The following is a 14,043-nucleotide window of genomic DNA, read 5'->3' on the forward strand; positions in this document are numbered from 1 at the left end:
AATCTCATCTTAGGCTCCACTTCTAATTCTCTTGCTATTTCTACCACATCTGCAATTACTCCCTCCACCAAAGTCTTGAGCTCCTCAAAGTCACCCATGAGGGCTAAAATCACCTTCTTTCAAACTCCTATTCATGTTGATATTTTTATCTCCTTCCATGAATCATGAATGTTCTTAATGGCGTCTAGAATTGTGAATCCTTTCCAGAAAGGTTCCAACTGAATTTGCCCTGATCCATCAGAGGAATCACTATCTATGGCAGTTATAGCCTTATAAAATATATTATTTAAAGAATAAGATCTGAAATTACTCCTTGATCCATAAGGATAATAACAGAATGGATGTTGTGCTAGCAGGCATGAAAACAACATTATTGCACTACACATCTTCATCAAAGTTCTTGAGTGACCAGGTACATTGTCAACGAGTGGTAATATGTTGAAAGAAATCTTTTTCCCTGAGCAGTAGGTCTCAACAGTGGGCTGAAAATACTCCACAAATCATGCTGTAAGTAGATGTGCTGTCATCCAGGCTTTGTTTGTTTCATTTATAGAGCAGAAGCAGATAAAATTTAGCATACCGTTTAAGGGCCCTAGGACTTTTTGAATGCTAAATGAGCATTGGCTTCATCATGAACTCACCAGCTGCACTGGCTGCTAAAAGAAGAGTCAGCCTATCCTTTGAGGCTTTGAAGTCAGGTGTTGACTTCTCCTCTCTAGCTATGAAAGTCCTAGATGGCATATTTTTCAATGTAAGGCTGTTTCATCTACACTGAAGACCTACTGTTTAATGTAGCTACATTTATAAATGATCTTAGCTAGTCTTCTGGATAAAATTGCAGCAGCTCCTACATCAGCACTTGCCACTTCACCTCACACTTTTATGCTATGGAGATGGCTTCTTTCTTTAACCCTCATGAACCAAACTCTGCTAGCTTCATACTTCTCTTCTGTAGCTTCTTCACCTCTGTCAGCCTTCATAGAATTGCAGAGAGTTAGGGCCTTGCTCTGACTTAGTCTTTGGCTTATGAGAATGTTGTAGCTAGTTAGATCTTCTATCAAGACCACTAAAATTCTCTATATATCAGCAATAAGGATTTCTTTTTTATCATGCACATGTTCACTTGAAGTAGCACTCTTAACTTCCTTCGGGAACTTTACTTTTGTATTCACAACTTGGCTAACTGTTTGACACAAGTAGCCTAGCTTTTAGCATATCTTGGCTTTTGATATGCCTTCCTCACTAAGCTTAATCGATTCTTTTGATTTAACGTGAAAGACATGAGACTCTTCCTTTCACTTGAACATCTAGAGTATATTGTATAGCATTATTAATTAACCTAATTTCAACACTGTTGTGTGTTAGGGAACAGAGAAGACCAAGGAGAGCGGAGACACTGGAGAACAACTGGTCAGTGGAGCAGTCAGAACATTGATTAAGTTCACTTTCTTACAGGGTACAGCTCATGGCATCCCAAAACAATTGCAATGGTAACAACACAGATCACTGATCACAGATCACCATGACAGATATCATAATAATGAAAAAGTTAGAAATATTGACAAAATGTGACACAGGGATGAGGTGAGCACATGCTGTTGGACAAATGATGCTGATAGACTTTGATGCAGGGTTGCCACAAACTTTTAATTTATAAAAAGTGCTATATTTGCAAAGCTTGTGCAATAAAGCGAGCACAATAAAATGAGACATGCTTGCATACGTATGTGTGTATGTATATATATGAATGTGCATGTGTGCGTGTGTGTGTGGTGGGGGGGTGGGTGTATGTGTATGGAGAGAGGGAGACAGAGAAGCAGGGGAAGGCAGGAGAGAGGAAGAAAGAGAGAACAGAGAATAAAGAAGAAAGCGAAAAACAGCAGACAGATAGGTTCTACAACCCTAAGCCTATAGCCAACTGTTTTTAGTTATGGAATACTCTATCACCACATAATTATATTGGTTGTACCTACCTGGTGTCAAAGCAAATTCATCAATTTCATGAAAAACAGTACATTCAAAAACTTTTAAAATAGGTAAAATTTTATTTGGCCAAAATAGTCTCTGCAGAAGTCAATAGAGTCTCTAATTCATATTGACATATACTCTATTCTACCTCCTCATCTCTGCAGGAAGAACCTTTAACCTTTCGGGGGTTAGGTCTGCCCTCCTCTAAGGTAGGTGACAAAGGACTCCACACAAAACAGCAGAGGAAGGAGGTCAGGGACACCCCACAGTAACAGAGCTGCCTGAAGTCCACAGCTGGGTAACATTTAATGGGTATTTTTGAAAATTTTGATAATCACACTTCAAAGACAAATGAAACAGCCGCAGCAACAAGAAAAGAAACTTGTGTTGTTGATTACCATATTTTAAAGTATTTTCCTGGTCGTCTTCCCAGACATCGTGTCCTGGTTTTCCTTTACTTGTCATTTCCTCCACAGCAGTTATAACTTCTTTGAGCCCTGTTTTTATTTCTTGAGCTGAAAATTTGGCTGAGACAGAGGATTGGTTCTCCTTGATCTCATTTCTTTTTGGTATCACATACTCCCTCTCTTGCCTCATTTTCCCCTCATCCTTCTTCAGGTCCTCTCCTTTCTCAGTGCTCTTTTCTTTCCTAGATTTTGGCAAAGATGTTTTTTTGTCAAGGCCCATTGCAATAATGCACCTATGAAAAATATTAACAGGAAGTGTGTGTTAACCCTTATAGACACCACAATGGAACCTCAAAGCTTTTGAAAGCACTTATCTCTTATACTAGTAAAAAAAGATACGAAAATATTTTGATTACAGTATACACTAATAAAAATAAACAATTAAAAAGCTAATTAAAAATAAACTATTCTTTTTTGATACTAAAATCTTGTAAACAAACACAACAAATTCTTAATAATGTTATCCACAATAATAAACAAAATAAAATAAAACATCAACCAAGAACTACAGTTTCAAACTAAAATCTGTGCCTTCAAGAATATTTTTGGTCCTAAACAGTAACATGTATCATAGATACAGAAATATAGATGGGTATATAATTTTACATACATAAAAATATATTTCAAGTCTTTAAATGAGAATTATGTGATAATAGAACATGCAGATTTATAAACATAGAGAAGCTGATATAAAAATGGTCAGAAGAAGCAAGATGCCATTCAGTCTGATAACTTGTATTTTAACAACACAACAACAGTAGCAAAAGACTTACAAGATTGGCTCTAAATAAATATGATTGATTTTTTAAAGTAATATATACAGTCAAATATTGTTGCATCTTTTAGGTAAGTAACTCAGGAGTTTGTACACTCATTTTCATAGAACTGTCATTATTGCTTTTAGAATGGCCTTTTGAAGTCTGTACGACAGTCTTCTGGTGATTTTTACTAGTAATAAGTTCTTATTCCTCAAAAATGGCAATAATTTATAGAGGTTATGAAGTCATTCCAAGTCAAATCTGGTGAACCATGCAGATAATCTGAATGCATTATGACATTCAAACTTTTAAATCCATTATAACAAAAGTAATGTGAATAAATTGTCTTCTAAAGCTTTTTTATATCTAAGTTGATATTAAAATAAGAATTCCAATGATAATAATATATACATTAATAAAAATGATGATTATGATAATGATAAGATTATTGAGCACTCGCTGTGCCAAGCTCTTTTCTGGGTACTCTGTATCCATTATCTTAAGGAATTCATTATCTCATAGACCAATAAATTAAGAACTATCATCACCACTTTACAAATGAGAAAACGGAGGCTTAAAAGGCTCTAGCAGTTCAAGGTCACCCAGTACGTGGGTGATGGAGCTGGATTCTAGCTCAAGACTGCTAGGCTCCATCACGTCATACTGAAGCACAACCATATTGGTCTATTACAGGTGTAGGCCTCCAGTTCCTAGTTATGATATAACTAGGAGAGATGACTAGTTACACAGACAAATGTCACACTCTCTCAGCTGACACTAATACAATCTGGAGAAGTTTCTGGCAAGACCTGGATAAAATTCATGATCTGAAAAAGGTATCTGGTTATCAGTCTCTTCATTTTCTTTCTCTAGAACTACTCACATGCCCCTCTCTCCATGTGACACAACTATCAGAGAACTGAATTTATAGTGGGTAGATGAAAGGGATCAGCAAGCAGTCAAGACTTGCCAGTCCCAGAAGAATAGGAATAATATATAAAATCTGAAAAATGCCTCAACCTGAACAAATCCAATGGCAATTTCTAAAACTGAAGATTTCACGAAATTTCAGCCGTCTGCAGTATAGAAATAGCAAAGGAATTGATCTTAATACATTTTTCCAACAAGCAAATATGAGAACTGAGTTATATCACTTAACTTTTCAATATCTCCCCATAAAATAAAGCTAAAAGGATTTGCACTCAAGGTAACTATCAGGCTGTAAAAAATGAGATAACGAGATTATACTTATCTCACCCATATTAAGCACGATAAATATTTCTTGACTATAATGATGATGTGCTTAGCACATTGCTTTCCTTGGGATAAAGGTGTCATGAATCTTCACAGTATATGATTACTAGCATTGCCTTCTGTTCAAGCTGTTCTTCCCTTATCAATTGCAACACCAAATCCATTGATTTGGAGCCTCTGATATGCTGTTACTTTTAGTTTATGTTGTGGCTGCGTAAAGGCTTTGATGCCTCCCTACTGCATGCACAGACTTTTTATTGCCCATCTGCTGAAGGGAATTGGACAAACAAAGTGAGCAACATCTGCTCTCCTCGTCACTGACTACCTATTTGACTTCTGAATATAATTTGAGGTGTTGATTATGATTACGAAAGCTCAAAGCCGTCTGCATTCTACATGGTTAAGCATTTCTTCCCATGTTTCATGCTAGCAATTGAAAATTACTATGCCTCTTCAAACAGTTCCTATAATTGAGAGATGAGGACAGTTGTGGAACCTTACAGTTTGGAAGTGACCACTGCTCAGCTTTTCTTGTTTTCTGAGGACCTTAAACAGGTAATTCCTAATCATTTTAGAAATATAATTTTCTGTTATTTTATTGTACCATGTCCTCCTTTTTCTCATCATAAATGTTTCAGGGACTGGCATTTTTAAAATAAATTAAAATTAATTTCATTTTGAATATATAGGAGGAATTAGTGTGCATTGCTTAATGTAACTAAAAGTATCATTATGGGTGTGACCAAAAAACCAAAGTTACAGAAGATAGTAAGTGCTATCAGTCTCCTTTGGGGTAGTTCTCAACTCTCCATGGAGTTCTGCAGTGTCATGGTCTCTAGAATAACCAGAAAAGTCTCAAGTGTGGAAGAGGACAAACAAGCAAGGCTCTAACACTCACTCACCTAACCCTGTCCCATTTAAACCACTGACTCAACTTTCACCTGACCTGCAACAGGGAGACAGCCAATGGCAATGTACTGTTCTATTTTGGGCATTCACAGATTTCATTGGAAAAACGGTTATGAAGTTAACAAAACAATTGAAAACCATTCTTCTGTAAGAACCACGCATTTCGGTTGAGAGTCATAGGCCTTATTCTTTAATATTGCAACCATTTTGATGTTATTATTTGAAAAGGTTGAAGAAAGAATCTAGAGGGGACCAAGTGTTGAAATCATAGAAAGAATTATACAGAGGCTAGTGAGTGTGGAACGAGAGTAAATGCTGTCAGTCAGATTTTGGTACTGAACTTCCATAGAAAGTGATCAGGGTTAATAATTTACAGCTTGGATTTATACCACAACTCCAAAAGAATGTAATATATTTGCACATAGATGATTGCAGATATTTATTAGCTTTCCTGGGAATTAAACAGAACTGTGTTAAATGACCTGCCCCCAAATAAGGAGATAGCATATCTGAGTTGGAATAGGAAGGCAGCTCATGTGGTCCCTAAGTACAGGTGGGCACTGATACTATCTTGCCCTAGGCCATTCAATCTTCCATTCTCTGGATGATTCTTTTACGCTCTTATCTCTCTGGAAACACCCAACCCCTCTTCTCTCAGCCTTATCCTCAGCTGATAAATTTATGTATTGTTTAAGAAATAGAAACAATCAGCAGAGAGCTTCCAGTTGTTCCCAGCACATCTATTAATAGCAACTTACATCTCTATCTTGTATGCCTTCTTTCTTTCTTCCTGTTACCATACAAGAATGTTTCTCCTCTTCTTAAGGCTTATACCCCTACTTGAGCCCTACATCTCATCTTCTCCAGTCTACCCAAGTATTTAGCTCCAGAAATTTCCACCTTTATGTCATACTTCACGTTTCTTCTTCTCTAAGGTATTCAATAATCCTTTGTATCAGCATAGAAACATATTATAGTATCTCCCATCTTAAAAAATAAAGAGCCTTCCTTGAACCCCTACGTTCTTCCTCCTGGCTACCACCTAATTACCATTCTTTATAGCAAAATTATTTTTAAACCTTCTCTATAGTCTCTGGCCTTAGTTCTTCCCCAACTATTTTTTAAATCCACTCCAAGAAAGCTTACACCCCAATTGCTGCACTGTAACTTGTGCCATGATCACCAGTAGCCAACACACTACCAAATCAATGTCCAATCCTGAGTCTTCATTTTACTTCACCTATCCACACATTCAACTCCATTAATCATGCCCTTATTCTTTAACCATTTTCTTTATTTCCAAGATACTACTCTCTCTAGGTTCTCTTTCTACTTACTGCCTTTCCTTCTTAGGCCGGTTCCTCTTTACCTCCCTCATCTTTTAAATAGAGTGACACTCATTACTCAGACATCTTCTCTATGTTCAATTCTTAAGCAATCTCATAAATGTCATCTGTATAAAAACCAGTCTCAGATTTGCATCTCCAGCCTGGACCTCTCACCTCACCCCGGATTCGTATATTCAACTGCCTACTCAGCATCTCTACTTGCTTATCTCATACATGTCTCAGACTCAATGTGTCCTCAACCAAAACTGCTTCATTCCACCCCAAAAACCTGCTTCTTCCACAGTCTCATCTTACATACATGTTAACTGGACTTCTTTCCAGTTATTCAAGACAAAAAAAATTGAAACATCTTTGACTCTGCTCTTTATCTCATTTCCTGCATTCAATTCATCAGTAAGCTCTACCTTTAAAATTACTTCTAACTCATTCCACCATTATCTCTTCTCTGGATTAAAGCAGTTTCTGCTATTTTCCCCACACTCCCTTGTTTATTTTTCCCACAAGAGTTACTATTAGATCATGATAAGTCATTGCTCAAAACCCACCTTAGAAGATTCCCATCCTTCTCAGATAAAAGTTAAAGTCCTTGCAATGACTCTAGGACTCTATGTGGCTTGCCCTCATGGTCTCTCTGACCTCGTCTCCAATTTCATGGGTCTATTCCTTTTGCTCTGGTCAAGCTACCTTAGACACACCAAACGTGTACCTGCTTCATGCCTTCTGTATATGCTTTTCCTCTATCTCAAAAGCTATTTCAAGAAAGCAACTTTTTTTTTTCCTGGTTTCTGCTCAAAAGACATCTCATCAGAGAGGCCCTTCCTAACCATCCTACATAAAATAACACACTCCTCATGACCCTTGTCTCCCTTCACTCCATGTATCTCCCTTACCCTGTTTTGTGTTCATCATGCTGACCATCTCACATATATTAATTTCTTCATTGGTATGTTATCAGCTTTTCCTCCATTAGAATAAGTTCCATGGAGACAAGTACTTTAGTTGATTCACTCTTGTGTTCTAGCTTGGCATCTAGCCAATACTTTTAGAAAATATGAAAGCCCATAAGCAAGACTCCTGATTTCAAACAGAATGTTCAATATGAAAGCTGGTAACAGTCAAAACTGACCTTTTATCATGCATTTTGTTACGCCCAAGATTGAAACTAAGGGAGATGATGAAAACTGGGTCAGACAGTAATGCAGGCAAACCTAACCTCTAATAGGCATTACTGAAAATGTCCAGTCAAGTAAGTCAGATGCTTGGCACACACTTTAAGGCTCAGCCTAAAACCAGTTACTAAGATGAATGCGGAAAAACAGACAAACAAACAAACAAACAAACAAAAAATCTCTCTCCTTCCCTTCAGAAACAGTTCTTAAAGTGAGAAGAAAGGAGAGATAGAAAGTGAAATAATTTAAAATGTACTAGCTTTTATCTTCATCATATAACACCTCTGTAAGTCTGATTTCCATCTTAAAATTTCAAATTCAGCACACCATGTTACAATAAATAACCCTGAACTTAGATATTTCAGGCTCATCTATACTGAATTTTTTTAACAATTGTGAAGAGAAATGCATTAGTAAAAACATTCAAAGAAAAATGTAGCAAAACTTGCGCTCTACCAAAGGACATTTGTTTCCATACTTGTAGCAAGGAGATGATCTCTCAACACACACAAACCCAAAGTAGCCTCGTTTGCCTCCGAGCCTGGAACCTTTTCGATGCTTGTATTCACAACAGGAGCTTAACCTGTTCACCTGCATCCCATTCAGGAAAAAGGTGAGACTGAAGGGAAAACCATGATGCCTTTTGGAAATAAACTGAAAGGTCTCTGGAATTAAAATAGAAATACATTAGTGAAAGCAACTGACTTTGGACTAACATCTGTTAAATCATGTTTTTCTATTAGATAAATAACAATATTATGATCTAGATCGGGGTGTCCAATCTTTTGGCTTCCCTGGTCCACACTGGAAGAAGAATTGTCTTGGGTCACATATAAAATACAGTAACACAAACAACAGCTGATGAGCAAAACAAAACAAAACAAAATGTTCTTGCATAAATCTCATAAAGTTTTAAGAAAGTTTTCAAATTTGTGTAGGGCCACATTCAAAGCCATTCTGTGGACCGTGGGCCATGGATTGGACAAGCTTGATCTAGATCATCTTTTAATCTGAGGACAATTTTTAATGATAAAATTGCATTTGATTACTTTTATTTGTAATAAATACTCCAAGTTTTTATAAAAACTCTTTGATTTTTAATAAAATAATAATACCTAAAGTTATATGAGCACATACTATGGCCAGGCATTATGCCTTATTATCTTGTTATTTTTCAATCACGTGAAGTGGGAATTTTTCTATCACTAGATTCTAGGTCAAGAAATTAAGGCTTAGAAGAGTTCAATAACTTACTCAAGATCTTACAGCGAGTTGGAGAGTTAGAGTTTGAATCCAAACATCTCTGTAGATTCCATGCCTCTATCTTGCTATGCCATTTATTAACAAAGCAGTTAATAGGAGAAGCCTACTGTGAACTCATTAATGCCTTTTAAAATGCTTTTATTTTTAGTTGTGACTTTAAATATTTGAATACAAACATGAATGAAGCAGTTATTTCATCTCCAAGCTATACTGAATTCTGTTTGGATTTGAGAACACTTTGTTTTCCCCACCCACCCAAAAGTTCCACCAATAAATTTAGAACCACTGCCTACAATTAATAGTTTTTAATAATTCCAAGTCTTTATAATGCTCTTTGCAAAGCCCCCACCCTGCCCCGCTATTCCCACAGATATCCTAAACCCTAAGTCTGGGAAACTTTATTCTCTACAGAGTGACTCAAAATCCTGTGCCTCACGAATATTTCTTATGTCACTTCCTAAAAAAGAAAAAGAAAAAAGAGCCTCTCTGGACCCTTCCACATCTGCCAATAATAAAGTCGACAATTTTCACCTCTCTACTATGTACACATTTCCTATTGTTGCACTTACTACAATAGATTAAGACGTAGCTATACCAGTGGTTTTCAAATGTTAATGGTGTATCAGCATCACCTAGAGGGCTTATTGAAATACAGATTGCTGGGCTTTATCTCTGTTTCTGATACATCAGGTCTGTGGTAAGAACCAAGAATTTGCATTTCTAACAAGTTTCCAGGTGATGCTGATGCTATTGGTCTAGGGACTGGCTTCTAAGAACCCTCCCTAATCTAGATGTTTGCTGCTTTACATGTTTGTGAAATCCATAAGAGCTGAAATTGATGCATCTTTTTTCTCCAAGTCCCAGGACAATGGCATAGAAGGTTCCCCCAAAATAATGAGTGAATTATTATTTTAATCTATTTTTAAGTTATTTAGAACCACTGTGTATACCACATTGTTCCCTTAAAAAAAAAAAAAAAAAAAAAAAAAAAAAAAATTCACATTAGATGCAACTCATTCTAAAGAACAGACATATTAAAAAGGTAATTCAGTCATTTATACCTTAGTATTTCTGATGTAAAATTAAACAAATTTGGAAAGAGAAAGTTGACAAAGTTTAGAGTCTGGGAAAACTAGGATACAATATCTTTAAAAATCCTTCTGTCTTAATGATGAATGGATTCCTCAGGTGTTGAAAGCGAGTTTGATTGTTTTTGTTATAGAAGCTTGATTCTACACTCATGTAATATAAAGCATTCTGCTGCAGTGTCATACCCCACAACGTCCTGCGTTCCCAGTTCAGGAAGAGAGGGCAGTTAAGGAAATGTTGAGAATGGGCTCAGGAAATCAGGCCCTAAAAGTGACTGCCCTTCCATCTGATGCTCATGTAGCTGGAGAGCATACCCAGATACTACTCCATTTTGTTTTTTCATTGTTTTTCAGACTTCTAGAACAAGAATTGACAACCTTTGCCTTTACTCCTTTGTTACTTATTTTTGTATTTTAAATACAGTGACACCTCCCCATCCTGACTTGATGATTTCTTCATGGAGCAGTGGAAAGAATATAGTCTAGAAATTAGAAGGTTTTGGTCCATGGCACAGGTTAGTGTATCTTGGTGGGTCATTTAACTTTGTTGCCTTTCAGAATTCTCACCCATAAAATAGAGATGGGGGTGGGTAGAATGCACTTTTCTATCCACCACACAATCTTAAAGATTTTAGAATGCAAAATAATAGAAAGCATTATATATGATTATAATTACAATATTTGTACAGTTAATTATTTATTGTTCACTGACAGTTGGTAGCACTGTTTTAGGTACTAAAGAGAAACGAAAATAGAGAAATATATCAAATGTGGTCTCCTCACTGAAAAAGTTATCAATAAACAATTAAATCTGGACTGCAGTCACCAAATCCACTCTTCTTTAAAATTTTATCTCTGGAGATGAACCAAAGGCTTAAAACAAAGTGAGAAGCATGCATTTATGAAAAATTACTGAACTTTAGGTAATGGGAATCCATGCATTTTTTCCTGGGCTACTCTCATCCCCAACATCTAACTACTACCTTATCACAGCAGTTCTAGTAGGGTGGGCCAGGCCACAAATAACCAGCTGCTTCACTGTCAGTGGGGGCTGACTTGATTGGAGAGCAAGAAAAGCCCTTGGCCCATGGCATGACCAGGAATAAGCAGGAATCTCAGAGGCAAGCTAACAGGGAAGGTCAGAGGTCCCATGGGCCTGTGACTGTAGTTTTGGGGTTTTTTTGTTTGTTTCTTTGATTCGTTGGTTGGTTTGGTTTGGTTTTTGTTTTTTTGAGAAGAATTCTTTTTCTGTTGCCCAGGCTGGAGTGCAGTGACACAATCTCAGCTCACTGCAACCTCTGCCTCCTGGGTTCAAGCTATTCTCGTGCCTCAGCCTCCTGAGTAGCTGGATTACAGATGCACACCACCACGCCCAGCTATATATATATATATATTTGTATTTTTTAGTAGAGACAGGGTTTCGCCATGCTGGCCAGACTGGTCTCAAATGTCTAAACTTAGGTGGTCTGCCCACCTTGGCCTCCCAAAGTGCTGGGGTTACAGGCATGAGCCACTTAAACCCAGCCACGACTATAGTTCTACTAAGGGCAAGCAACAGGCCAGTGGACAAGTCAAAATTTAAAAGGAAGACAGAAGCAATACGGCAGTCACAGAAGCATTTGATAAGCTCCCTATATATCCCTGGCTAACTGGAAGTGGCATGGATCAGAGAGGGCTCAACCTTTTCATACATCTCTAGTCTACCAGTAGCTTTCCCTTAGGCATAGAAGAAACACAAGAGAATCTGGTGGAAAATAAAAGTTGGAACAGACTTGAAAATTGCCCAAAGTTTAGATGTACCCCTGAACCCACTATAGTCAGCTGAATTGTGTGCTCCAAAAATTCATGACCACCCAGAACCTCAGAATGTGATCTTGTTTGGACATAGGGTCTTTAAAGATATAATTAGTGAAGGATCTAGATGAGATCATCCTGGATTTAACTTTGGCCCTTAATTCAATGATTGATGTCCTTATAAAAAGAGGTGAGGACACACACAGACATACAAGAATACCATATGAACACAGAGGCAGAGATTGAAGTGATGGAACCACAGGGTGAGGAAAGCCAGTTGACAGAGTTAAGAAGAATGCTTCCTTGGGGTTTTTCAAGGAGTGTATCCTTGCCAACACCTTCATTTTGGACTTTTGGCCTAGAAAACTATGAGAGAATGAATTCTTGATGTTTTCAGATATACTTTTGGAGACGTTAGCCCTGAGCTATAAAACACAGAGACTACCCCAAGAGTCCAGACTAAAAAATAGCAATATAGTATTTTTTAATCTGAGCAAAACATGGCTGGCTCTGCACCAGAATGACAAAGGCAAAATTTCACAGATTTAATTTTGGTAACTTACTAAAAAAAACAACAACAAAACCAAAAAAATAAAAATAAAAACAAAAATTAAACAAAAAAAAGAAGGAAAAAACAGAAACAACAATAACCTCTGAGGGGAAAAGTCAGAATCCAGAATTCACAGCAGCTTTAATATACTGCCTAAAATGTTAGACCTAAAACCATAAAAACCCTAGAAGAAAACCTAAGCAATACCATTCAGGTCATAGGCAAGGGCAAGGACTTCATGTCTAAAATACCAAAAGTGTGGGCAAAAACTGGAAGCATTCCCTCTGAAAACTGACACAGGACAGGGATGCCCTCTCTCACCACTCCTATTCAATATAGTGTTGGAAGTTCTGGCCAGGGCAATCAGGCAGGAGAAAGAAATAAAGGGTATTCAACTAGGAAAAGAGGAAGTCAAATTGTCCTTGTTTGCAGATGATATGACTGTATATTTAGAAAATCATCATCTCAGCCCAAAATCTCCTTAAGCTGATAAGCAACTTCAGCAATGTCTCAGGGTACAAAATCAATGTGCAAAAATCCACAAGCATTCCTATACACCAATAACAGACAGAGAGCCAAATCATGAGTGAACTTCCATTCACAATAGCTTCAAAGAGAATAAAATACCTAGGAATCCAATTTACAAGGTATGTGAAGGACCTCTTCAAGGAGAGCTACAAATCACTGCTCAACGAAATAAAAGAGGACACAAACAAATGGACGAACATTCCATGCTCATGGATAGGAAGAATCAATATCGTGAAAATGGCCATACTGCCCAAGGTAATTTATAGATTCAATGCCATTCTCATCAAGCTACCAATGACTTTCTTCACAGAATTGGAAAAATCTACTTTAAAGTTCATGTGGAACCAAAAAAGAGCCCACATTGCCAAGACAATCCTAAGCCAAAAGAACAAAGCTGGAGGCATGATGCTACCTGCCTTCAAACTATACTACAAGGCTACAGTAACCAAAACAGCATGGTACTGATACCAAAACAGAGATATAGAGCAATGGAACAGAACACAGCCCTCAGAAACAATACCACACATTTACAACCATCTGATCTTTGACAAACCTAACAAAAACAAGAAATGGGGAAAGGATTCCCTATTTAATAAATGGTGCTGGGGAAACTGGCTAGCCATATGTAGAAAGCTGAAACTGGATCCCTTCCTTACATCTTATGCAAAAGTTATTTCAAGATGAATTAAAGACTTAAATGTTAGACCTAAAACCATAAAAACCCTAGAAGAAAACCTAGGCAATACTATTCAGGACATAGGTATGGGCAAGGACTTCATGACTAAAACACCAAAAGCAATGGCAACAAAAGCCAGAATTGACAAATGGGATCTAATTAAACGAAAGAGCTTCTGCACAGCAAAAGAAACTGCCATCAGAGTGAACAGGCAACCTACAGAATGGGAGAAAATTTTTGCAATCTACTCATCTGACAAAGGGCTAACAT

General features: G+C 37.2%; 1 protein-coding gene across 1 annotated transcript in view; it reads right to left on the bottom strand.

The window, feature by feature from the left end:
* ERICH3 (glutamate-rich 3) overlaps window positions 1-14,043 on the bottom strand; it is a 115,184-nt gene that overhangs the window by 42,035 nt on the left and 59,106 nt on the right. The window contains exons 9-10 of the mRNA XM_011977740.1: window positions 8,353-8,539; window positions 2,367-2,668 (exon numbers count right to left, since the gene is read on the bottom strand). Coding sequence (XP_011833130.1) covers window positions 2,367-2,668; window positions 8,353-8,539 — 489 coding nt within the window. The remainder of the gene's footprint in view (window positions 1-2,366; window positions 2,669-8,352; window positions 8,540-14,043) is intronic.

Source organism: Mandrillus leucophaeus, unplaced genomic scaffold, assembly GCF_000951045.1.
Source record: "Mandrillus leucophaeus isolate KB7577 unplaced genomic scaffold, Mleu.le_1.0 Scaffold103, whole genome shotgun sequence".
Lineage (NCBI taxonomy): Eukaryota > Metazoa > Chordata > Mammalia > Primates > Cercopithecidae > Mandrillus > Mandrillus leucophaeus.